Genomic DNA, 27,741 nt, shown 5'->3' on the forward strand with positions numbered 1-27,741 from the left:
TATATATATACACACACACACATATATATATTTGAAATGCTAATTTGTATACTTCATTCTGTACATAAATATTAACATACATTCAACACAAAGTGTACATTTATGGTATCTGGGTATTGTATGAATAAATATATTGATTTAATTGGTGGTTCAATCCTTTCCACCTTAAAACGCATTGTTCTCTAGGCTTCTATGCTACCCCATCTTTCTCAACCCACTTCACTGCACATTTCTTCTTTTTATTTATAGGTTCCTGATCCTCTACTATTAACTCTAGATATTTAATGCCCAGAACTGTGCCCTATGCCCTATACTCTTCTCTACGTTAATCATATACTCCATGAATTTAACTTTACAAGGAATCCTGCTGACTCTCATGCTAATACCTTTAGTCCTGACCTTTCCACTGAGCTGAGACTAGCTTAATTGGCTGCAAACTCCACATTTCCTTTCAAATCCCTTATGAATAGCAAACATTTACTAAATTTGGAAACACAACTATTTATTTGTAAATAGTAGATTGATTTGTTACTCCCTACCTTTTCTGATTCTTTTGAGTTGTATTCTTCTTTTAATTCATCTATCATAAAGTTTAACACATAGCCTTAGTTTTTATATAGGCTATATTATATACATACTTGTGTATGTATATAATATAGCCTATATAAAATGTATATATACACACATTGTATGCATATAGGTATATTATATATAAAATATATACATACCTATCATCTATATATATAGCATTTTATATGATACATATGTATAGCATTTTATATGCTATCATCTTTATCTTCACTACCATCATTTCTCACCTGCACTTCTGCAGTAGTTCTCAAACCAGTCCTACATTACTTCTTTTAATCTTCTCGGTGCCCTATATTGCATTCTCCCCATGGAAGCTAGAATGACTTTTAAAATCATTTTATGTGATACACTCCTCAAAACACTGTAGTGTCTTCCTGTTTCAATTAGCATAAAATCCAATATCTTGAGTTATATTAACAATATGGTAGAATAGAAAGCCCCAGGCTCTTCTTCCTTCTCATGGAGACATTATTTCAACAATACACGGACCACTTCTGTTTCGGATAATTTAGAAACTGGTTAAGAGGCTCCTCCTCCGTATCAGGTGAGTGTGAAACAAGCTGAATCGAAGCTGATAGGAAAGTGTGTCACCCTCTCATCATAATACCTCACCCTGGTAAAGCATCATGTGATCAGAAGGAAACTTTAACCTCCTGATTTCACACCAGTTAAGGAAGGAGAGATACTGGAGCATGTGTCCAACATTCTAGTTTTTCATGGAAGCTACTGAGAGACTGATTTTTGTCTCACTTGTCTCAGAGCGCTGATAGAACTGGATGTACTCTTCATGCCTAATGCACCTGAGGAAAAAAACAAAAAATAGCCAGACAGTTTCCTGCCTGCTCCGGAAGACTTGTGCCACAGAACACAGAGTCTGATACAGCTCAGTGGCCTCTCCCTCAAGGGACAAAAAGAGTGAAGAGTATGTCAAATATTCTGGTCTTACCAAGGGGCTGCCTGAGGACCTGCCTTTTGTATAGCCCCATGAAAACACTGATGGGCCCACCATAATCTAGATGCATGGGAACCACTGAGAGCAAAAGAGAGTCAAGCATTGTGCAGCTTCTTCAGCAGATGTGTGGTACACCATACAGAGGTCAGAAAGAGCAAGAAATTATGAGATCTCAAAAAAGGGGAAATCAGAAGATTCCTCTAATTCGGAATATACACACATAAGTCAAAAGAAGAGATGTCCACAGAGAAAGTTTGAGTGATCTGAAGAATCTCAGTTTAGTTGGAGAAAGTCTTTCTCTGTTGGAAACCATTTTGTAAAGACTGGAAGAGGTGGCTGACTTTCACATACGTAGACACCAACACAAAGTTAAAAGGAAAATGAACAAACAGGAAAACAGGACTCAATCAAAAGAGACATGTAAATCTCTAGATACTGACCCTAAATATGGAAGTATATGAAATATATAACAAAGAATTCAAAATAACCATCTTAAAAATGCTTAAAGAAGCTCAGGAAAACAATGCATAAACAAAATGAGAATATCAACAAAGAGATTAAATATATAAAAAGAACCAAGAATTTGGGATCTGAATAATACAACTAAACTGAAAATATTAGTACAAATGTTCTATAGCAGATCTGAACAAGAATGAAGAATCAGATAACTTAAAGACAGGCCATTTGAAATTATTCTGTCTATGGAGGAAAAGAAAAGAGAAAAAACACTGAAGGAAAAAAATATGGAACAACATCAAGTAGATCAGTATGCACATTGTAAGATTCCAATACAAAGAATAAGTTGAGAAAATATCAATGAGTTTACTTAAAGAAATGATGGCAGAAAACTTCCAAAATATTGGAAAATAAATAGATATAATAGATGCAAGTAGCCCAGTGAATTTGAAATAGCTTAAACACAATACTTGCTAAGAAACATTATAATTAAACTGCTAAAAGTCAAAGACAAGAGATTTTGGAAAGAAACAAAGAAAAGTGACTCATCACATGAAAGAGAACTTCCACAAGACTATGAACAGATTTCTCAGCAGAAACCATGGAGGCCAGAAGGGGCAGGATAATATATTCAAAGTGCTAAAGATAAAAGAAAAAGAAAAAAAAAAACTTGCTGACAAAAAATATTATATCCAGCAAATCTGACCTTTCAAAGTGAAGAGATGAAGACTTTCATAGACTAAATACTGAGGGAGTTCATTACCACAAGACCTGCCTTACAAAAGATGCCAAAAGGAGTCCTTGATTTGAAGTGAAAGCATGCTAAACAGCAATTTGAAAATATATGAAAGTACAGCTACCCCTCAGTATATATGGAAGTTCAGTTTCAGGACCCCATGTTTATACCAAAATCTGTATGTAATCAAGTCCAGCAGCTGGTCATGTGGAGCCCACATACATGAAAAGATGGCCCTCCCTATATATAGGTTTCACATCTCCTCAATACTTTATTTTAGCTCCACATTGGGCTGAAAAAAAGTCCACTAATAAATAGAACTTTATAGTTAAAAATCTATGCTGTTCAAGGATCGACTGTATTAAGCTTGATAGTAAAGGTAAATATATAGGCAAAAGCAGAATGCTGGAATGATGTAACAGTGGTGTATAAATCACTTTAAGTTCTGGTATGAAAGTAAATGACAAAAGTATAAAAATAACAAATATATTAATGGGCATACAACATAAAAATGTATTTGTGACATCGTTAACATAAGGCATGTTTGTGTGGGAGAAGTAAAAGTGTAGAGTTTTTGTATTCAATTGAATATAAGTTGTTATCAGCTTAAAATAGATTGTTATCACTATAAGAAGGTTTCTGTAAGTCCCATTGTATGCACAAAAAATAATACTGTGTTAGATACATAAATTAAAAGGAGAAAAAATCAAAGGATGCCACTAAAAGAAATTTAAAAAACACAAAGCAAGATAGCAAGAGAGGAAAACAGGGAAAAAAATAGCTACAAGATAGATAGAAAACAATAAAAAAATGGCTATAGCAAATTCTTCCCTCTCAATCATTACTTTAAATATAAATGGATTAAATTTTCCAATCAAAAAATAGTGGCTGAATGAATAAAAACAAGCTCACATTATATGCTTTCTACAATAGACTCACTTTAGATTTCTGGACACATAGCAGTTGAGAGAGAAAGGATAATACATATAATATACATATATTGATATATGTATTCCATGCAAATGTTAACCATAAGAGAGCAAGGGAAAGCTATACTTACATCATACAAAATATTATTTGAGTTAAAAACTGTAGGAAGAGACAAATAAGGACATTATATAATTATAAATGTATTAACTCTGCAGAGAAAAACAATTATAAATATATATGCATCCAACATCAGAGCACCTAGATATAGAAAACAAATATTGACAGAATTGAATAGAGAATAACCCAATAATAGTAGAACTTTTCAATACTAAACTTTTGATAATGTGTAGAACATGCAGAGAGAAAGTCACTAAAGAAACAGAGAACTTGGCCGGGCGCGGTGGCTCAAGCCTGTAATCCCAGCACTTTGGGAGGCCGAGGCGGGCGGATCACGAGGTCAGGAGATCGAGACCATCCTGGCTGACACGGTGAAACCCCGTCTCTACTAAAAAATACAAAAAAAAAACTAGCCGGGCGAGGTGGCGGGCGCCTGTAGTCCCAGCTACTGGAGAGGCTGAGGCAGGAGAATGGCGTGAACCCGGGAGGCGGAGCCTGCAGTGAGCTGAGATCCGGCCACTGCACTCCAGCCTGGGCGGCAGAGTGAGACTCCGTCTCAAAAAAAAAAAAAAAAAAAAAAAAGAAACAGAGAACTTGAACAACACTATGAACCAACTAGCTTTAAAAGACATATACGCAACATTACACCCAACTACATCAAAACACACATTCTTCTCTAGTAGAAATGAACCATTTTCTAGGATAGATCACATTTTGGGCCACAAAACAAGTTTTACAGTTTCAAGAAGTATAAAGTGATAGCTGGTGTATTTTCCAACTACATGGATGTTAGGTAGAAATAAATAGCAAAATAAAAACAGAACATTTGTAAATATGTAGAAATTACACTGCACATTCTCTAATAACCAAAAGGTCAAAGAAAAAAATCAAGAGAAATTAGGAAATATCTTGGGGCCAACCAAAAAGGAAACAGAATCTACCAAAGTATACGTGATACAGCAAAAGCAGTTCTAAAAGAGAAGTTTATACTAGTAAAAGCATAAATTTTAAAAATACATATCTTAACCTATTTTTATACCTCAAGAAATTGAATAAAGAACAAACTAAGCTAAAAATCAGCAGTAGTGGAAAAAAGAAATAATAAAGTTAAATTTGAAGTAAGTGTAATAAAGAACAGAAAAAAAGAATTTTCTTATTCTTTAAAGATAAACAAATAGACACACCTTTAGTTAGGCTAAGAAAAAAAAAGAGAGGATCAACTAAACAAAATCAGATATGAAAGAGGAATATTACAACTGATGTCACAGAAATAATAAATGATTATAAGAGGCTACTATCAACATTCATACATGTATGCCAACAAATTGGATAATCTAGAATAAATGAATACATATCTAGAATCATACAACCTACTAAGACTGAATTCCCAAGAAATAAACAATCTGAACAAACCTACAACTGGTAAGAAAATGAAATCTGTAATCAAAAACCTCAGAACAACAACAAATAATGGTCAGGATCTGATGGCTTCCCTGGTGAACTTTAGTTCTTCCAATATTTAAAGAAGAATTAATGCCAATTCTTCTCAAATTCTTCCAAAAAGATGAAAAGAAAGGAACACTTTTAAACTAATTGCATTGAAACCACCATCTCTGATATGAAAGCAACTAACAAGGATGCTAAAATAAAAGAAAACTACAGTCCAGTATTTCCAATGGACATAAATGCAAAAACACTCAACAAAATACTAGCAAGCTAAATTCAGCAGCATATTAAGAGATACTTCGTTAACAAGTGGGACTTATTTCTTTGCAAACAATAATTGTTCAATATGTAAAAATAAATCAATGTAATATACCACAGTAACAGATTGACAAACAACAGCAGCAACAACAGCAACACATGCCTATCTCAAAGATGCAGAAAGGCAGTTGAAAAGTTTATTATAAAAACACTTAAGAAACTATAAATAGAAGGAAATTACCTCAACATCAAAAAAGGCATGTATTGAAAACCTACAATTAACACATAGTCAATGGTGAAAAACTGAAATTATATTTTCTTACAATCAGGATCTAGGCAAGGATACCTACTATCACCACTTCTATTTGATATAGCACTTGAAGTTCTAGTCAGAGCAATTAGGCAAGGAAAGTAAATCAAATAAATCCATATTGGAAAGGAAGAAGTAAAATTATCTGTATTCACAGATGGCATGATCTTATATGTAGATAAACCTCAAGATTCCACATGGAAATGTTAGAACGAATAAATTCAGAAAAGTTGCAGGGTACAAAATAAACATTCAAAAATCAGTTGTGTTACTATGGACTGAATAATGAGTAATCAAAAAAGGAAATTAAGAAAAGAATACCATTTATGATCAAAAGCATCAAAAAGGATAATACACTTAGAAATAAATTTAACCAATGTACAAAAGACTTGTAAACTAAAAACTCCAAAACATCGCTGAAGTAATGAAAACACAAATAAATGGAAAGGCATCTCAGGTTCATGGAATGAAAGACTTAATATTGTTAAGCTGTTGATACTGTCCAAAGCTATCTGTGATTTCGATGAACCTCTATCAAAATCCCAGTGACTTTTTTTTTCTTTTTTTTTTTTACATAAATAAGACAAAATCTTGAGAAAAAACAAAGCTGAAGGCTTCACACTTCCTTCAAAACGTATTAGAAACCTACAATAATCAAAACACTGTAACACTGACGTATGAATAGACATACAAACCAGTAAAGGAGAGCAAAGAGCCCTGAAGTAAAGCCATACATGTAGGAGCTGACAAGAATGCCAAGAATATACCTCTATATGCCAAGGAAAATAGATGGTATATCTCTTCAACAAGTTATGTTGAGAAAACTGGATTTCCACATGCAAAAGAATGAAATTGGATTGTTGTTTTGCACTATTCATACAAACAAACTCACATGGATTAAAGGTTGAAACATAAAACATGAAAGTGTGCTACTTCCAGAAGAAAGCATAGAGGAAAAGCTTTATAACATTGCTCTTTGCAATAATTCTTTGGATATGAATGCACAGGCAACAAAAGTAAAAATAGACAAGTGGGACTACATCATACTAAGAAGCTTCTGCACAGCAGAGGAAACAATCAACAGAGTGAAAAGACAACCTACAGAATGGAAGAAAATATTTGCAAACCATATACCTGTTAAAGAGTTAATATCTAAAACATGTAAGGAATTTCTACAACTGGAACACAAAAAATAAAATTATACATATATATATAATTTATAAAACTATACATACACACACACACACACACACACACACACACACACACACACTTTTTTTTTTTTTTTTTTTTTTGAGACAGAGTTTTGTTCTTGTTGCCCAGGCTGGAATGCAATGGCACAATCTGGGTTCACTGCAACCTCCACTTCCCAGATTCAAGTGATTCTCCTGCCTCAGCCTCCTGAGTAGCTGGCATTACAGGCACGTGCCACCACACCCAACTAATTTTTTTTGTATTTTTAGTAGACACGGGGTTTCGCCATATTGGCCAGGCTGGTCTCGAATGCCTGACCTCAGGTGATCCACCTACCTCAGCCTCCCAAAGTGCTGGGATTACAGGCGTGAGCCACCGTGCCTGGCCAATATTTTTATTTGAGTATAAATTTGAATTGTAGAAATAAAAATGGGGGAAAATACTCGAGTAGACATTTCTCCAACAAACACATAATAAAAATGACCAAAAGGTATATTACATCCTCAACACCACTAATCATCAAGGCAATGCAGGTAAAAACACAATGATATATAATTTCATACCTGTCGAAATAGTCATTATATATTTAAAAAACAAAACAAAAAAAGAAAGAAACCCAGGAAATAGCAATTGTTGGCAAAGATATGGACAAACTGGCACCCTTGTGCATTCTTGATGGGAATGTTAAATGGTGCAGCTCCAATGTAAACATTATGAAGTTCCCTTTAAAAATTAAAAATAGAACTACTATATGATCCAACAATCTTATTTTTATTTATTCAAAAGAAATTAAATCAAGATTTTAAAGAGGTATCCATACTCTCATGTTCATTGCAGCATTGTTCACAGTAAGCAAAAGAGAGGTGGAAACAGCCTAAGTGTCCACGGACAGACGAATAGTAAAGGAATTTTGTTATGTACACACAATGGAATATTATTCAGCCTTACAAAAGAAGAAAATCCTATCCTGTATTATAATATGGATTAAACTTCAAGTCTTCAGGGTAAGTGAAATAAGCTAGTCACAGAATGACAAATACTACATGTTTCCACCTCTATGAGATATCAGATGTAATCAAACCCACTGAAGCTGAAAGTGAAATAGTGATTGCCAGTGGTTGTGGGAGGGAGAAATGGGGAGTTGCTACTTAGTGGGGAAAAAGTTTCCATCATGCAAAATAAAATGCTTCTAGAGATCTGCTGTACAACCTTGCACTTATACCGAACAATACTATAGTTTCTACTTAAAATTTTAAGTAGGTAGATTGCATGGTATGCATCTTGTACAACAAAAAATTAAAATAAAACCCAATATCCTCAAAGGCTTTTGGTGTTCTGAATCCTGCCTGTCTCTGATGCTATCTCTCATCATTTACCACTGCCAGCTCCACTGTTTTTGAGCACAGCTGGGTTTTATTTTCTTGCTCATGATAAGCTCATCTTGAAATAAGGGATCTTTTTCAATTGTTGTTTTCCCTGTCTGGAAATATTTTACTTCACATCTTCATGTTTGGCTTCTCTATGATTCATGCCTTTTCAAATATCAGGCCTTTTAGAGATTCCTTCTCTCTGACCACTCATTTTGAAATGTTCTAAATTCACTTATCTTTGAAACACAAATGTCTTATTTGTGTTTTATTTATTTTACTTTGTCTTCTTTTCTGCCATCACACATGCTGTTGCTTAAAAATATTGTTCTATTTATTTGTTTACATTTTTATGAATTCTCACATAACAGCAAGGACATCCTTTGTATAATTAATCAGTAATGTCTAGCATTAGTGACTAGTCTATAATGGATGCTCAATAAATCTTTGCTGAAAGATGAAAGAAGTATTGATTACATGGGTTTAATAATATTTGATCCAGTACTTTGGGATGCCAAGAAAGGAGGTTTGTATGATACCAGCCTAAGGAGATGCCATTTCTACAAAAAATTTAAAGGTTAACTGAGCATGGTGGTGCATGACTGAAGTCCCAGCTACTCAGGAGACTGAAGTGGAAGGATTGTTTGGGCCTGGGAGATTGAGGCTAAAGTCAGCTATAACTGTGCCATGGCACTCCAGCCTGGATGACTCTACCTCAAAATAATAATAATAATTATTATTATTATTATAGAAAATAAAAATCCTTAAGTAAAAACTTTGAAACTCACATAAAATGGTGTCCTCTTCTTAAAATTGAACACTTTCAAGTGTGCAGGAATACTACTTCTCATCTCAAATATTTTTGTGTGTGACTAGCATATATCTTATTTTATCATCTTCCAGTTACCATACAGTGAAGATAAAATGATATATAATATAAAAAGAACTTTCACATTTTAATAAAGTATACAAATTTAACAGCAATGTGGAATTTTTGTTTTATATATATATTTCTGTTTTCAGTTTAGAGTTATATTATGGGTTGCCTTCATTTGACTTTTCTCTTGGAATCCTGAAAGACCATAGTACAGTAATTTGCACGTAACAGAATATGATAAAGAACGCTTATTAAAAACATAACAGAGAGACAGCAAATTTGCCTGCAATATTGGATTTGCAATAGTTTGGTTTATGTCGGCATTATTGGGTGTTATTAAAAATCATCAAGCCATATTAAAATTTAATTTTTATTGAAAGCCTCAATTACAGTTTAGTTCACTTAGGCTCTTATTTTTAACTGTTTGTTTATTAGATTAAGTTTATGTATGTTATTAGACAATTCAGAAATTCATTCAAATGACAGCTTTTATGCCCACTCTACTCCAAGTATGTGAGAAACAACAGTGTATATAAGTCTTGCTTTTTAGAAAGTTCACAGTCTGCTGGATTGTCCCTGGGTAGCCCTGACTGACTCAGTCACTACCCCCTCTCTTGCATATAGTTTTCAGAATAACTGTAGAATGTGGTTGGAATGTAGTACCTTGAGAGGGAGAAGCTGCCTAATGGGCTCTGCTTCTGTCCCTCCTAGATAATGTAACATCTTGAGTGAAAAAGGACCTGCTTTGGGCAGCACAGTCTTTGTTCTTCTTTCCCCTGGAAGCAGAATACCCTTCAAAGTTTAGTCCAGTGTGTCACATGGCCCCCTGAGGCATTCAACCCAAGAGGGTCTGACTTCCTTCTAAGTCCCTCAGTTGCGATGGAGCACAAGGGAGTCAAGACTCCATCCACCCCAGACAGCTTTCCTGAGCCTTTGTGGACCAGCTCACAATGAATCCCAGAGTTCTGTTGCTTCCTGCTGAGTATCTCCAAGTAATAAATCCATTTCATATAACTTATTGTGTGTGAGTATGTTCTGTCTCACGGGACTCAGGCAATTGGTGAAACTGCAGCCCAGGATACTAGGGTTGGAAACGTTCAGACTCCTGTTTCTGGTGGTTGGCATAGAGACGGTCTTTGCTATCCCATGCACAGTGGAAATCCCCCTTTGGGATTGATTATTAGTGAACCTGCACATAGTGTAGTTTGAGAAAAAAATTTGATGAAATTTTGGAAGACAAAATCAAGTGTTTACAATGTGTTATGGGTGCACAGAAAAGGGAGTATTTAACACACGTATCATGGTAAGGATTCAAATTTGAGGAAATAAAAAAATGGTATTTTGCTTGAAGAATAAGTAAAATTTTCAGGCGTTAAACTTGTGAGAGGCATCTTGGAAGAAGCAAATAATATGCAGTGGCATGTGATCAGACATTATGTGTTCTAAGTGCTATAATTATTCAGCATATGGATTATGAGATTTTAAGAGGATATAACTTTTGATAAAATGTTTTGTTTTTCATGATAAGATGTTTAAGTGTGGTTTATTAAAATTGAGAAATGGGTTCTAATTGAAAATATGGCATGGACGATGTAGTTTATGTGGTACAATAGGATAAAAGAACACTGAGAACAATTCAAGGTTAGAGATTGTGAAATTGTGGTAGTACCAGTTTAGATGTGTTTCACTCTCTTCATCATGTAGATGGCATATAATGGCATAGTCCTAGGTTAGAAGTGTTGTCGAGTCGATAAAATAGGCTTACAGTGTGGTCTCACAGTGGACAATATTAACAAGTGTATGAGTGTAATGGTGGAAGGTAAAGTTGAACCTGAATAGAAATATAAAGAACAATGAATAATCAGACCATTTAAAGCTATTATTTTACATGTATTTATAAAAACACCACCCAAGTCTTTTTCCTTTTGGAACATTTTATCAAACGTACCCATTAGTTGAAATGTAGGAGTGCAATGTCTCAGAGTTACACTGCATGTGACTCCTGTGGAGTTACATTTTTAAGAAAAACTACTTATAACATACTTTTAACTTCTAAGTTGGTCTCACTCAGTATTTCATGTGTAACTCTGGGATATGTATGGCATGCTGAAAAATTTAACACCATTTTCTTACAAATATGAATAATGATATTAAGTATTATATTTTAAGGAAGCCATCAAGTTTCTTTATAAATTAAGAAAAATGATATATCCCAAAAGAGGGGAATCATATTCCTAGTTTTATAGGAAAGTTAAGCTAGTATACTGTATACATTATTAAAGAATACACTCTAGAGAAAAACTAAATTATTTCAATTTCATTGTAAGTTTCTTATTATACCTAATATTGAATTTATTTGTGGGTATACATCGATTTGAGGCCTGCATTAATGTGGTTACTTTGAAAAATGTGTGTTTCCAAAAATGTTTTCAAAACTTATATGATAAACATTTTAAAATTATATATATACTGGACATTACATGAATACAAACCATTAGCCCTTACTAAGAAGAAATGTACAGTGTTAAATATTACCAAGATGTTAATGAATATCTCTTAATCATTTTTAGTTTCTTTTAAAAAATATACATCTAAATTATAGTTAAGATAGTTTCTTTGTATCCAGGTCATGGAATAATTCAAAGAATTAAAAAAAAAATAACAAACACACATAAATGATGCATGTAACATTACATATCTTGCAAAGAGCAGGCTACTCTTATGGTAATAGGTCATTCTTGCATTGCTATGAAGAAATGCCCAAGACTGGATTACTTATAAAAATAATGGGTTTAATTGACTCACAGCTCTTCAGGCTATACAGGGAGCATGGCACCATCTGTTTCTGAAACTGTCTTAGGAAACTTCCAATCATGGTGGAAGGTAAACAAGGAGTAGGCACATCACATGGAAAAAGCAGGAGCAAGAGAGAGGCGGGGAGGTGCTGCACGCTTTTAAACAATCAGATCTCAGGAGAACTCACTTATTTTTGTGAGGGTGGTTCCAAGAAGTTGATACTAAACCATTTGTGAGAAACCACTCCCATGACCAAATCACCTCCCACCAGGACCCACCTCCAACACTGGGGATTACAATTCAATATGAGATTTGGGTGGGGACACAGATCCAAACCATATCACTTACTTAAGGGAGGTACTTTGACTTTTATTTTTCCAGGACTTGTGGTATATTTTGACTGAGCCATCCAGGTATTCTTGACCCCTCTAATTAATTTTGATTAATTGTTCCAAAGATTTCGTGAGGTTATTAGACCCATTTTTACATATGAGAAAATTTACCCAAAGTCACTTAAGTAATAAATGGGAAATTCAAAACTTATACCAATACAAACATGAGTTTCTTTGCTCATTCAATTTAGTCTTGACCATGAACACCAGTCTGTGCTAATCACTGAACATATTGACATTAGAGTTAAACTTTGACAGAGAGTTACAGTCTAGTTTGAAAGACAAACAAGTAAATGAATTAGTGCCATATCATGTGATTCATGGGACCATAGATAGAGAACAGGAACCTTGGAAACAGATTGGATGAGCTCTGAAGATTCGCTTGGGGAATGGTAATGTAATGGCTAGTCATTACAAGAGATACATGAACTTTTTACTTAGAAAAAAGAGCTTATTCAAGTGCATAGAGGGCTGGAGATGAAGGCATAGTCAGGAAACAGTAAGCATAGAAAGTTAAGCGCAGGCCATGATATTTCCTGGATAAACACTGATGAGTGGGGAAGTAGAAAGGAGTCAAATATTGAAAGGCTGTGAATTTCATATAAAAGATTTAGAGTTCTATCTTGGAAATTATTTAAAAAATTGGGAAACTTCAAGCAGGGAGGTGGTAATATTATATGTAGCTCAAGAATAGATTTAAAAGGGAGAGTTAAAATTTTGTATCCTAACACCACTCTAGCTACACAAATCTTAAATTGATTTGTCTGTTTCCCATTTACTTACTCTTTCATTCAACAAGTGTTTACTTATTGGCTACAATATAAAAAGACACTTTAATGGCCAATGCATGAGATGGAAAATACACCAGACATGGTGTGAGAACTGAAAAAAAATTCTGATACAAAAGAAAAATAAAATATTACCTATAGAAATAATCAGAATGGTGATCTGCAATAGTGAGAAAGGATTAGATACATGCTAATGTAATTTAGAGGAAAAAACCAGTTACACTGAATTGTGTTACCTGAACTTTCAAGTGCAGAATTTGAGATTTTACCCTAGCTGCAAGCTAACAAGTTAGGCTGCCATAGTTTTATAGATGCTGGCAAAAAATACGAGACTCCTGGGTCACAGACAGAAGATTTTATTCCCCATAGCACAACAGACAGCATAAATTCTCCTTTCTTCTCACATCCTATGAAGTAGCATAAAGCAGCCCAGATATATGTCACACACACAGTCTACGTAGGTGACATCTGAGGAACTCTGAGCTTTAGAATCCTAAGTATTTACAGGATCTGCTAGCAAACTTTCCCCAGCTTTGTCTTGGAGGAAGACGTTATCTTTATAATCTAGCCAGAAAACAAATCTGCCCTCTGTCCCCAAAAAATGTCCTATCTTTGTCTTCCAAGGCTGTTTGTTGTACAAAAAAAATTATGCAATAAAACTGTCAATACCTCTTGTCCAGAAGATGTGCAGAAATGCAAAAGACCCAAAGAGAATTATCTCCCCAAACTGAGAATCCTTTGTAGACCTTGGAGGATATATTAAATTAAATGGAGTTTGGAGACTACAGTTTTCAAGGAAAACATAGTTGAATTAACCATGCCAGAAAGTAATGCCTGCACATACACATGCATTCTTTTCATTGCTGTCTCCATAAAACTTAAATGAATATTTCCAACAGGAAAACACAATATGCAAAAGTTCATGCTTTGTGATTTATTTATTGTTTTAACATTTTATTATCTTTCAGATAAACTATATCTTGATATAATTTTAAATATATTTAGCTGTTTTATATATATGTATGCGTGCATATGTGTGTGTATATATATATCTGCTTTCAGCAAATGTAATTTGTTTTACCCAAATTAATCAAAACCCTAAGGTGATAAGAGTATCTTGAAATGGTCAAAATGAAATTGAACAAACAGATTTGGAAATCAGTCTGGAAATAATGCTTGCAACTAATTTAGATGAGACTCTCTACAATTCCCTGTGGTTTATGGATATCTGCATTTTAACAGTAAGCCAGAGATACTTAAGCCAAGGGACACAGATGGAGAAGAATAAAATTAATTATTAAACTGATAAATTGTTGATTGAGATTAAACAAAGCTATAGAGAAAAATTGTAAAATTTGAGAGTAAAAGACAATAAGGCAAAACAAAAATTCAGAAGCCAATGCCATTGGAAATTCAATAAGAATTAATCTTAGAATGATAGAATGATGCTATCACTGCTAATCATTAGATACCAAAATAATGGAAACCATAGCCTCAAGGTCAGACCTATACCTGAGGATGTGTCTTGCCATCAATGGCAGTTATGCCTGTAACCACCAATTCAAAGATAATTTTAAGCATTTAGAGGACAGGTATATAGGTTAACATTCTAAGGATGAAAAATATATATAGTTAGGTAGCAAATAGTTAATTATTTGTTAAACCTGGAAAAAAAAAACCCTGAGCTTTTATTCAATACCTGTAACTTTCACCTTATGTAAGTACCCCAGCAATCAATAATAATGAAAATTTTATATATCTAAATCTGTCTGACAGTGTGATGACTTTAAATAATTCATCCTGGAGAAAGTAAGTTCTATTATTTTCAAAGTTAGTCATCTTCTCCAGAAAAACAGCCTTATCATCTGATAGATCTACATTTTGACAGTTGGCAAGTTAGTTTCTGTGTATGAGCCTCGTGATCTCTTTGGCATGTTCTTCTCCACGTAAGAGGTCCTTATATATCCCATAATGAAAGTCATTTCAAAAAATAAGATCTTTCTATCAAAGTGTATATTCTTTGACATTTTCTATTTAAGCTAGGCTTGCTCTACACAAAACCAGGTAATATCCCTACCAACAACACATAATACTACATTTTAGATTTTTAATGGCAGTTATAATTCTATGTTGAACATGAGAAATGATATTTTATGTCATCCCACCCATATGGAGAATGAAATGATCCATTCATGAAGTAATGTAGCCAGAATATGTTTTACACTGACAATTTTTAAATCAACGAAAAGAACAAAAGAAAACTGTTTTTCAAAGCTAGTAGAAAATATTCTTTAGACCTCCTTGGAGTGTAGGGTTTATGAATTAAGAACCAACTAGGTAACAAAATTCAGTCAAAGACCCTAGGGACAAGCAATAACATTTGGGGTACATATGAGAATTATTTTTATTGTTGAGAATGGTATTTCCTCAGAACTCTCTGAAGGAATGACTGTACTGAAGAGCTATGTATAGCTGATGATGTAATCTTCAGTGATTTGAGTAATTCAGCAAACTAAAGAAAGTCATTTGAAAGTGATACAGTTATTAAATAATAAATACAAAGATTTAGGAAAGTGAACAGGCTTAAACATAATTCAACAAAAACCCTTGATTTACTCTATCTATCTATCATCTAGCTAGCTATCATTTATTTATTTAGAGACAGAGTCTTGCTCTGCCCCCCAGGCTGGAGAGCAGGGAAGCAATTTCGGCTCACTGCAACCTCTTCCTCCCGGGTTCAAGGGTTTCTCCTGCCTCAGCCTCCCAAATAGCTGGGATTACAGGCATGCATCAACATGCCCAGCTAAGTTTTGTAATTTTAGTAGAGACGGGATTTTGCCATGTTGGCCAGGCTCATCTTGAACTCCTGACTTCAACTGATATGTCTGGCTCACCTTCCCAAAGTGCTGGGATTACAGGCATGAGCCACTGCACCCAACTGAAAGCCCTTGATTTATAAATGAGAAATGTGAAACTTAGAAAATAAAGTGCCAATACAAGTGTGACAGTGTTCCAATAAACGAACAGTTGAGGTCACATCTCTTTATTTTGCAGTACAGTTTTATTAACTTTACTAATGAAAGAGAATAGTTACATAGGAAAGCGATGAGTCTCAGAAAGCAGTGTTGAATCACTTACATTCAGTACTTAGCAGAAAGCAGAGGTCTATATTATAAATTATTTCACATAATGCATTATTTGGAAACAACTTATTTTTTGGATTATTACAATAGTAATGCTTTTTATTAGAGAAGGTTCTTTTCTTCAAACACCAGAAGTCAACTGTGGACATAAAAAACAGCAAATAAATTTGTTTGAATTGTATTGGATAGCAATTGAATTGTTGAGGGTATTTACGAATCAGGTTTAGGGAGAAGTAGGAAACAATGGAATTTAGACAGAATGTCAAGTACTTGGCACGAGAACAATGTAGCTAGGACTCTTTTAATTTATGCCACTGTATTCTGTCTGTCATTTCTGCAGAACTCACCACCGCTATACTTGGGTCTTGAAATAATTGCCACTGCTGTGGAAAATTTCTCAACTGTTCCTACATCTTTCCATCATTTGAGCATATCATTTATGTGCATATGTCATTGATGAAATTTCTAATGAAAGGATGTAGAAAGAGTATTTGGTGCCTGTATTAGTCCATTTTCACACAATACTCAAGACTGGGTATTTTATAAAAGAGAGAGCTTTATTTGACTCACTGTTCCACAAAGCTAAGGAGGCCTCAGGAAACTTACAATCATGGTGGAAGGGGAAACAAACATGCCCCTTTTCACAAGGCTACAGGAGAGAGAATTGCAGAACAAAGGGGAAAGAGCCCCTTATAAAATCATCAGATCTCATGACAACTCTTGTCGTGAGAAGAGCTTGGGGTACTAGCCCCCAGGATCCAATCACCTCCCATGGGGTCCCTCCCCCAAAATGGGGATTACAATTCAGATTAGAATTCAAGATGAGATTTGGGTGAGAACACAGAGCCAGACCATATTATTCCACTCTTGACTCCTCACAAATCTTGTCTTTCTCGCATTTCAAAGCACAAATGTGCCTTCCCTACAGTCCCTCAAAATTCTTAATTCTTCCCAGAATTAACTCAAAACTCCAGGTCCAAAGTCTCATCTGAGACAAGGCAAGTCACTTCCACCTAGGAGCCTATAAAAATCAAAAGCAAGTTAGTTACATCATAGATACAATGGGGATTCAGGCATTGGATAAATGCTCCCTGAAATGGGAACATTTTTGAATAAGAATTAACCTTAGAATTCTTCTCCAATGAGAGAAACTGGCCAAAACAAAGGAGCTACAGGCCCCATGCAAGTCCAAACTCAAGTGTGATAGTCATTAAATCTTTTTTTTTTTTTTTTTTTTTTTTTTGAGGCGGAGTCTCGCTCTGTCGCCCAGGCTGGAGTGCAGTGGCGCGATCTCGGCTCACTGCAAGCTCCGCCTCCCGGGTTCCCGCCATTCTCCTGCCTCAGCCTCCCGAGTAGCTGGGACTACAGGCGCCGCCACCACGCCCGGCTAATTTTTTTGTATTTTTAGTGGAGACGGGGTTTCATTGTGTTAGCCAGGATGGTCTCGATCTCCTGACCTCGTGATCCGCCCGTCTTGGCCTCCCAAAGTGCTGGGATTACAGGCTTGAGCCACCGCGCCCGGCGGATAGTCATTAAATCTTAAAGCTCCAAAATAATCTCCTTTGACTCCATTTCTCACATGCAGGGCAGACTGATGCAAAGGGTGGGCTCCCATGGCCTAGGGCAGTCCACACCTGTGGCTTTTTAGGATGCAAGTCCCTGCTCTGGCTGCTTTCACAGCTGACATTGAAAGTCTTCAGCTTTTTCAGATGCACAGTGCAAGCTGTTAGTGTATCTACAATTCTGGGTTCTGGAAGACGGTGGCTCTCATCTCACAGCTCCACTAGGCAATGCCCCAGTGGGGACTCTATGTGGGAGTCCGACCCCACATTTCCCTTCTGCACTGCTCTAACGGAGTTTCTCCATGAGGGCTCCACCCCTGCAATAAACTTCTGCTAGCCGTCCAGGTGTTTCTATACATCCTCTGAAATCTAGGTGGAGATTCCCAAACCTCAGTTCTTCATTTCTGTGTATCCGCAAGCCCAACACCATGTAGAAGCCACTTGGTGCTTCCAAGCACTTGGTGGAAGGCTTGGTGCCTGCACCCTCTGAAGCAACAAGCTGAGCTGTACCGTGGTCTCTTTTACCCATGGCTGGGACGCAGGGCACCAAGTCTCAAGACTGCACATAACAGCAAGGCGCTGGGCCTGCCCCAGGAAACCGTTTTTTCCCTTCTAGGACTCTGGGCCTCTGATCAGAGGGGCTGCCATGAAGGTCTCCGACATGCCCTGGAGACATTTTCCCCATTGTCTTGGTGAATTACATTTGGCTCCTTGTTACTTATGCAAATTTCTGCAGCTGGCTTGAATTTCTCTCCATAAAATGAGTTTTTCTTTTCTATCACATTATCAGGCTGCAAATTTTCCAAAGTTTTATGCTCTGCTTCCCTTTTAAACATAAGTTCCAATGTCAGACCATCTCTCTCAAGTTCAGAGTTCCACAGATCTCTAGTACACAGACAAAATGGTACCAGTCTCTTTGTTAAAACATAGCAAGAGTGATCTTTTCTCCAGTTCCCAAAAAATTCCTGATGTCTATCTGAGACCACCTCAATCTGGACTTTGTTATCCACATCATTATCCATTATCAGTATGTGGGTCAAAACCATTCAACAAGTGTCTAGGAAGTTCCAAACTTTCCCACATCTTCCTAGTTTCTTCTGAGCCCTCCAAACTGTTCCCACTTCTTCCTGTTATCCAGTTCCAAAGTCACTTCCACATTTTTGGGTATCTTTATAGCAGAACCCCACTCTACTGGTAAAAAGGTATTAGTTCATTTTCATGCTGCTGTAAAGAAATACCCAAGACTGGGTAATTTATAAAGCGAGGAGGTTTAATTGACTCACAGTTCCACATGGCTGGGGAGGCCTCAGGAAACTTACAGTCATGGCAAAAGGGGAAGCAAACATGTTCTTCTCCACAAGGCAACAGGAGAGAGAAGTGCAGAGTGAAGGGGGAAGATCCCCTTATACAACCATTAGATCTTGTGATAACTCACTCACTATCAAGAGAACAGCATGAGGGAACAGCCCCCATGATACAATCACCTCCCATGAGATCCCTTTGCCAAAATGGGAATTACAATTCAGATTACAATTCAGATTACGATTCAAGAGGAGAGTTAGGTGGGGACACAGAGCCAGACCATATCTGTGCCTAAGTGATTAGTGGTGAAAGTTAGGGCTCGGTTTATCAGAATTCACATATTGGAATCTTCCATGAAAACAGAAGGGTCTTTGAACACTGCTCAGTCATAAAATGGAAAATGTCTACCACATATTTCTATTGTATTGGTCTCAATCAGTGGTTTATTTTCTTACTATTTGCATTTCAATTTTTTCTAACCTATGCAGAGGTGGATTTCTTGCAGTAATGCAAAAAAAATTTATATTTGAAGTTTTGTCCTCTTATTATATAGTAAATAAAATTATCTCCATAAGCACTGTAGAGATGTTTACATTTGTTCTTTTATTCCATAGCACAGTATATATCTATCTCTTTTCATAATTGTCATAATAGATATTCATAAACATATAAAGCATATGTAGATCAAAATGCATTTATGTATTTTCGGAATGACTCACAATCAGTATTGTAAAGAAAACACTCATTTTACATATCTGTAATTCATTACAAAAGCCACTTTCTTCACCTTGTACTCATAAATTATGCTTTGTTAAACAACTTTGCATGAAGGGCAAAGATGTTAATTTTATTTGAAAATCACACCAAATGGTGTGAAAGTATTAAAATACAACACCTTCTATATCTTCAACAACTTGGCTTCTAAGAAGAAAAACTAGATAAAGTTTCTTTTTTTTTTTTTTTTTTGGGAAAGTCATGATTTGAAAATTAAGAATCTCTTGGGAAATAAAAAGTTTAATATAAACTTATTCAAATAATTTATTACAAATGCTGGAAAGAATATTAAATACAGTTATTCCAGCCACAAATTTTAATAAATGAGGACAGTGAGACTGAAAAAAATGAGATGGTTCATATAAATTCATATAGTAAGTAAACTGTCAGAAAATAAAACCTGTGATTTCTGACTCTCTTTCCAGTGCTCTTGCCATGTTGGAGCTAGAATAGTATTGCTCTCTCTTATATTTTAGGAGAGTTTTGAAGTTGTTTTGATTTAAGCTAGAGGGAAGAATACCTTTGCTTTCAGAAAATATTTTAAAAGGTAAATTTTATATTTGTCAAATGATAAAAATGAAATTCCAATTCTTCTAATCCTATACATTCTAGCACAAAGGTGAAGTAAGTGCTATTATTAACCCTCATTTATGGAAAGAAATACTCAGAGAAAAATGCCCTGCTCTTGAGTCTCATGCGACGTTTTTCCTTCGTGACCAAATCTGTCCTCGACTGTGTAAGAGAATCATGCTGTAACTGATTATTTGTTTTCAGTATTATAAATTAATTATACTGTCATGTCAATTTGTTATTTATTCAGATCTACATTTCAGTTTGTGCTGATGTACAGGGATGAATTGCATGCAATGAGAAAGTGATTTATTTAATATTTTTTACTAAATGAAATAGCCATATTCTTGAAACAATGTAACCTTCCTAAACACATATTCAAACACACATATATAACAGTATAGCAAAACTTGATGCAAAATTTATATGCTTTAAATAAGCTTATAATTTCATTCTTTTTATTTTATTGTAGTTTTTTTGAGACAGAGTTTCATTCTTGTTACCCAGGCAGGAGTACAATGGTACAATCTCCGCTCACTGCAACACCCATCTCCTGGGTTCAAGTGATTCTCCTGCCTCAGCCTCTCGAGTAGCTGGGATTACAGGCATGCACCACCACGCCCACCTAGTTTTGTATTTTTAGTAGCGACGAGGTTTCACCAGGTTGGCCAGTCTGGCCTCAAACTCCTGACCTCAAGTAATCTGCCTGGCTCAACCTTCCAAAATGCTTGGATTACAGTTGTGAGCTACCGTGCCTGGCCCAAATTTCAGTCATTCATGTCTCTCCCAAATCCTGTCATTAGTTTTGCAGAAATATTTTTCATGTTTTACTTTGTTTCCCAATCATAGTATAACCTACACTCATGTCTTCAACGTTTATTTATTTATTTTTATTTTAAAAATCAAAACATTTTTCCTCTGTTTATTTGCCACTATTTTTTTCCTTTTTTAAATCCTGTCTTTAGATAATTGCTAGAATCATGTGTACTAGAAATCAAGCCTAGTAATGTAATTTCCTAGCTTGAAAATCTGCCTTGTCAATGTGTGAAGTCCATACCCTGGGTAGATATGCAGGACCTATCAAAATTTACACAATTTATAATTCAGCCAAATTGGCATTCTTACTCACACTCAACTCGTCCAATCTGTTCCCCAAGCCTGGAGTAATTTTCACTTGCATTCATTTTTTTTTTCAGCCACCTTTTTCATTGTTCTTTTATTTTCTTCCATTTTACTTACTGAGCACTTTCAGTACGTATTTGATTGCTGTTATGGTCTGTGACAATTTTTCAGGCCTTGGGATATTTTGTCAAAGTTTGATGAGTCTCATACAGTAGGTAATTAATGTGTATTATATATAACACATTGTATTATGTCTAACAAAAACAAGAATTATACATACATTTATAATTGAGAATTAATGGAACAAATAGGAAGGTTCATGTAAAAATGCATGTAGACATATAGGTGTATAGGTTTCTGGATGTGTCCTAAAGAATTGGTGTATGTTCTTTGCCTATCAGTATCACATTGCAAAATAGTATCATTTGTATTCAGAGCAAATAGTTAAAAAAAAACATGTTTTGTAACACAGATAATTTTCTCTTTCCATTAGGTTGAAAATGGTTGCTTGTGTTCAACTACTGTGAAGAGTTGGAATCAGACAACTACAGCTTTGATTTTCCAAGGGGTTCAGAATGTAAATGTGATCTGACCTTTCCCTGATGGACAGTTAAATCATGGACACGCTAAACAATTTACTTTGGACTGCCCTTCCTAAAGATGCTCTGGCTTCTTTCTTGAATGCCCACTAAGCATTGGTGGCTGACAAGGAAAAGAAGGAAAACGGTGAACTGGAAAGTTATCTTACAATGAAAATTACGAGCACATCTTGCATCTGTCCAGTCCTAGTGTGTCTCTGTTTTGTGCAGAGGTGTCATGGAACCGCTCACCACAGCTCCATCAAGGTGACGAGAAACCAAACCAAACACATTGAAGGTGAGACCGAAGTCCACCATCGTCCCAAAAGGGGATGGGTATGGAATCAGTTCTTTGTTTTAGAAGAACATATGGGACCAGATCCTCAGTATGTTGGAAAGGTAAGTTTTTGTTTGTTTTGCTGTTTTTCCTATCCTGAGAAATTGTGGGGTAAGATGAGCTGATGTTGGAGAAATATTTGAAGAGATAGACATATGAAGCAAATGATGTTGTAGAGCAAATTATGCTATAGAAACTACGACTTATACTAGAGAGCTCAAAATAATAATTGTAAAAAGGAAACATTATTCATCATATTATACCTCTCTAAACATTGGCCCATACATACAAGACTGAATATTCATAACAAGTATATTACTTTTTCTTTTCTCTCTTGTAAATTGGAAAGACTTAATGGAACACACAATTAAGTAGTAATTTTTCCTTTATTACCTTGAAGGTATATTGGAATTCGCATGTCACTTATTGGTACACTGATATTTACTGCTATTTTCATATATTGCTCCTGCACATGTGGCTAAAAAGAAGATGCTCTATCAAGAAAATATCACACACATTTTCTAATATCATAATTAAATAGTAGAAAATATCTAATATTTTCTATTAATTTTTAGAGATGTACTCTTATTTAAGTTAATCTTTAATAGCATATGAATATTTTTCCAACCCCCAATGTTAAATTTCATAAAAATATTGATATCTTTTAAATATAGATTAAGTATGCACTGGATATATAGGCTTTGAAAAAAAAATCACAATGGAATGAAGTTGACAAAATGATCAGTAATTTCAGGTCAAATTCCCTTTCTCTCAAAAATGCAGACAAGAAAATTTAATGGCTGATCATACTGTTCAGGAAATTATGTGGTCAGTAGCATGGAAGAGTTTAAACGTGTGTCATCTAGGCTCTAGGGTTGAGAACAAACTGGAAATTGGAGAGACCTTCTGATTAATTACTGGTCTTTGGAAGCGGCCGCACTTCAGTTTATTCAGGACCTGTGGGAGAAACAGCAAGCACAGCAGTAGAATCTCTGTGACTGTAGGCTCAGTGGCTTCCATCCCCCTGATTGATGATTTATTCTCACTTTAGCACTGTTAGTACTAAAAAAAATAGTATTCCATCTAAGCCTTGGTGCTTCCCTAATGTGTAGGCAGTACAGGATCACAAGCCATCTGTTCCACCCCTTGTCCAACAGGGACTGGGTTACAGCTGCATTTTCTATACAAGGCAGGAGCTGTGGAGTTAGAATATAGAACATAAAAAAAAGATCTAAAACAATTGTATCATATTCTCATATGCATATTAAAATGAGACAAAAGCTCTGTCTTCATTGTATGCTTTTTTTCCTACCAAGTATTTCATAAAATACATTTTTAAAAATGTAATAACATCAAAACATAATAGATTAGTAGAAATTTATTTGGGTTATGAACTTCAAAATCCTTTTTATTAAAAAAATTGTACCTTTAAGTTTTGGGATACATGTGCAGAACATGCGGGTTTGTTACATAGGTATACACGTGCCATGGTGGTTTGCTGCACCCATCAACCCATCATCTACATTAGGTATATTTCTCCTAATGCTATTCCTCCCCTACCCCATGACCCCCAGACAGGCCCCAGTGTGTGATATTCCCCTCCCTGTGTCCATGTGTTCTCTTTATTCAACCCCTACTTACGAGTGAGAACATGTGGTGTTTGGTTTTCTGTTCCTGTGTTAGTTTGCTGAGAATGATGGTTTCCAGCTTCATCCATGTCCTTGCAAAGGGCATGAACTCATCCTTCTTTTATGGCTGCATAGCATTCCCTGGTATAAATGTGCCACATTTTCTTTATCCAATTTATCATTGATGGGCATTTGGAATGGCTCCAAGTCTTTGCTATTGTGAACAGTGCTGCAGTAAGCATGCGTGTGCAAGTGTCTTTATAGTAGAATGATTTATAATCCTTTGGGTATATACCCAATAATGGGATTGCTGGGTCAAATGGTATTTCTGGTTCTAGATCCTTGAGGAATCACCTTACACCTTATACAATATTAACTCAAGATGGATTAAAGACTTAAATGTAAGACCTATAACCATAAAAACCCTAGAAGAAAACTTGTGCAATACCATTCAGAACATAGGCATGGGCAAAGACTTCATGACTAAAACACCAAAAGCAATGACAATAAAAGCCAAAATTGACAAATGTGATCTAATTAAACTAAAGGGCTTCTGCACAGCAAAAGAAACTATCATCAGAGTGAACAGTCCACCTACAGAATGGGAGAAAATGTTTGCTATCTATCCATCTGACAAAGGGTTAGTATGCAGAATGTACAAAGAACTTTAACAAATTTGCCAGAAAAAAACAACCCCATCAAAAAGTGGGCAAAGGATATGAACACATTTCTCAAAGGAAGAAATTTATGCAGGCAACAAACATACGAAGAAAAGCACATCATCACTGGTCATTGGAGAAATGCAAATCAAAACCACAGTGAAATACCATCTGACGCCAGGTAGAATGGCAGTCATTAAAAAGTCAGGAAACAACAGATGCAGAAGAGGATGCAGAGAAATAGGAACACTTTTCCATGGTAGATGGGAGTGTAAATTAGTTCAGTCATATCCTTTTTCTGTATGCTTTCCATCCTTGAAAGTAGCACAAGAAAAGTATCATTAAAATTGCTCATTTTGGAATAAACCAAGAGGAAAACTATTTTATTATTAAAAATATTTTATGATGCATATTTCTTAAAATTTTAATCTAACTAAGAAACAGAAACAAAACTTTTTGGGAAAGGGAGGGAAATTCAGGCAACTTGTTTTTTGGGCTCGCCTAGTTTTAGTAAAAGATGAAGCCTCAATAGGAAGATCAGTTCTAAACAATCTTTCTGGAATCGAATGAACATATGGTGCCAATGAACATATGGTTGAGAGCTCCTCACATATCAGGAGGCGATGGAGGTTTGTGATGCTGTTCAGGTTTGTAGAAGTTCTGTAAAACTATTTTCCATTCTGTTGTCTGTAGTATGGATGGACAAACGCACAGGTATAAAAGGTCAAACCTGAAAGTGAGTCCTCTTATTCCTCATCTGACCCAGGGACACCTCACTCTTAGTCTTTCTACTTTTTTCTAATTTGCCTTTATGGGCAATTCTAACTTAATTGTACAGATTTTTTTCTCACTCCCACACACCCCCTGTAACATAAATGCATAACTAAAAATAAAAAAATAAAAACTGCAAAGCTTAGCAATTACTATGTGCTTAAAATAATTATCTTATGTGCCATTATTTTAACTTGCTTAGAAAATTAATTTAACCTCACCTTTATAAATACATTCATAGTGAACCAATTCTTTATTTTCAAAGTACTCTTTTTTTCTTCATTTCCTCTAAAAAACAAAAACAAGCAAACAACAACAACAACAAAAAAGGGATACATGTGCAAAACGTTCAGGGTTGTTACATAGGTATATGTGTGTCATGGCAGTTTGCTGCATCTATTGACCTGTCTTCTATGTTCCTTCCCCTCACTCCCACCCCCCAACAGGCCCTGGTGTGTGTTTCTTCCCTCTCTGTGTCCATGTGTTCTCAATGTTCAACACCCACTTATGAGTAAGAACATGCGGTGTTCGGTTTTCTGTTCCTGTGTCGGTTTGCTGAGGATGATGACTTTCAGCTTCATCCATGTCCCTGCAAAGGACATGATCTCATTCCTTTTTATGGCTGCATATTATTCCATGGTGTATATGTACCACATTTTCTTAATTTAGTCTATTATTGATAGACATTTGGGTTGGTTCCATGTCTTTGCTATTGTAAATAGTGCTGCAATTAACATACATGTGCACATGTCTTTATAGTAGAATGATTTATAGTCCTTTGGGTATATAGCCAATAATGGGATTGCTGGGTCAAATGATATTTCTGATTCTAGATCCTTGAGGAATTCCCACACTGTTTTCCACAATGGTTGAACCAATTTACATTCCCATCATCAGTGTAAACCTGTTCCTATTTCTCTAGGGCCTTGCCAGCATCTATTACAATCAGATTGGAACTCATAATTCAGAAACACACAAAATCATGGAATTTCAATTTCATGCAATCTGCCCCTGAATGACTCCTGAGTAAATAATGAAATTAAGGGAGAAATCAAGAAGGTATTTGAAACCAATGAGAACCGTGAGACAACACACCAGAATCTCTGGGACACAGCTAAAGCAGTGTTAAGAGGGAAATGTATAGCACTAACTGCACACATCGGAAAGCTAGAAAGATTTCAAATTGACACCCTAACATCACAATTTAAAGAATTAAAGTGGCAAGAACAAACTAATCCAAAAGCTAGCAGAAGACAAGAAATAACTAAGATCAGAGAAGAATTGAAGGAGATAGGGACACGAAAACCCTCCAAAAAATCAATGAATCCAGGAGCTGTTTTTTTTTTTTTTTTTTTTTTAAATTAGCAAAATAGATAGACTCTTAGCTAGACTAATAAAGAAGAAGAGAGAGAAGAATCAAATGGATATAATAAAAAATGATAAAAGGAATATCACCACTGACCCCACAGAAATACAAACTACCGTCAAAGAATACTATAAACACCTCTACGCAAATAAACTAGAAAATCTAAAAGAAATGGATAAATTCCTGGTTATATACACCCTACCAAGACTAAACCAGGAATAAGTCAAGTCCCTGAATAGACCGATAACAAGCTGTGAAATTGAGTCAGTAATTAATAGCCTACCAATTAAAAAAAAAAAAAAGAAAATATCCCAGGAGTGGATGGATTCACAGCTGAATTCTACCAGAAATATAAAAAGGAACTGGTACCATTCCTTCTGAAACTATTCCAAACAATTGAAAAGGAGGGACTCCTCCCTAGCTCATTTTATGAAGCCAGCATCATCCTGATACCAAAACCAGAAAGAGACACAACCAAAAAAAATCTTCAGGCCAATATCCCTGATGAACATCAATGCAAAAATCCTCAGTAAAATCCTGACAAACCGAACCAGCAGCACGTCAAAAAACTTATCCACCCAGATCAAGTTAGCTTCATCCCTGGGATGCAAGACTGGGTCAACATATGCAAATCAATAAATATAATCCATCACATAAACAGAACCAAAGACAAACACCACAAGATTATCTCAATAGATAGAGAAAAGGCTTTTGATAAA

At 35.5% G+C, this 27,741-nt stretch overlaps 1 protein-coding gene across 11 annotated transcripts in view; it reads left to right on the forward strand.

The window, feature by feature from the left end:
* Positions 1-27,741, forward strand: part of LOC105467940 (cadherin 18) — a 1,130,742-nt gene that overhangs the window by 759,522 nt on the left and 343,479 nt on the right. For 10 of the 11 annotated variants that reach the window (XM_071099077.1, XM_071099078.1, XM_071099079.1 and 7 more), the window contains one exon: positions 22,177-22,660. In XM_071099077.1, coding sequence (XP_070955178.1) covers positions 22,433-22,660 — 228 coding nt within the window. In that variant the 5' untranslated portion in view covers positions 22,177-22,432. Of the gene's footprint in view, positions 1-7,833; positions 7,995-22,176; positions 22,661-27,741 lie in introns of those variants that run through there. The other variant, XM_011717777.3, reaches the window with a different exon arrangement.

This window comes from Macaca nemestrina, chromosome 6 (assembly GCF_043159975.1).
Source record: "Macaca nemestrina isolate mMacNem1 chromosome 6, mMacNem.hap1, whole genome shotgun sequence".
NCBI classification, from domain to species: Eukaryota; Metazoa; Chordata; class Mammalia; order Primates; family Cercopithecidae; genus Macaca; species Macaca nemestrina.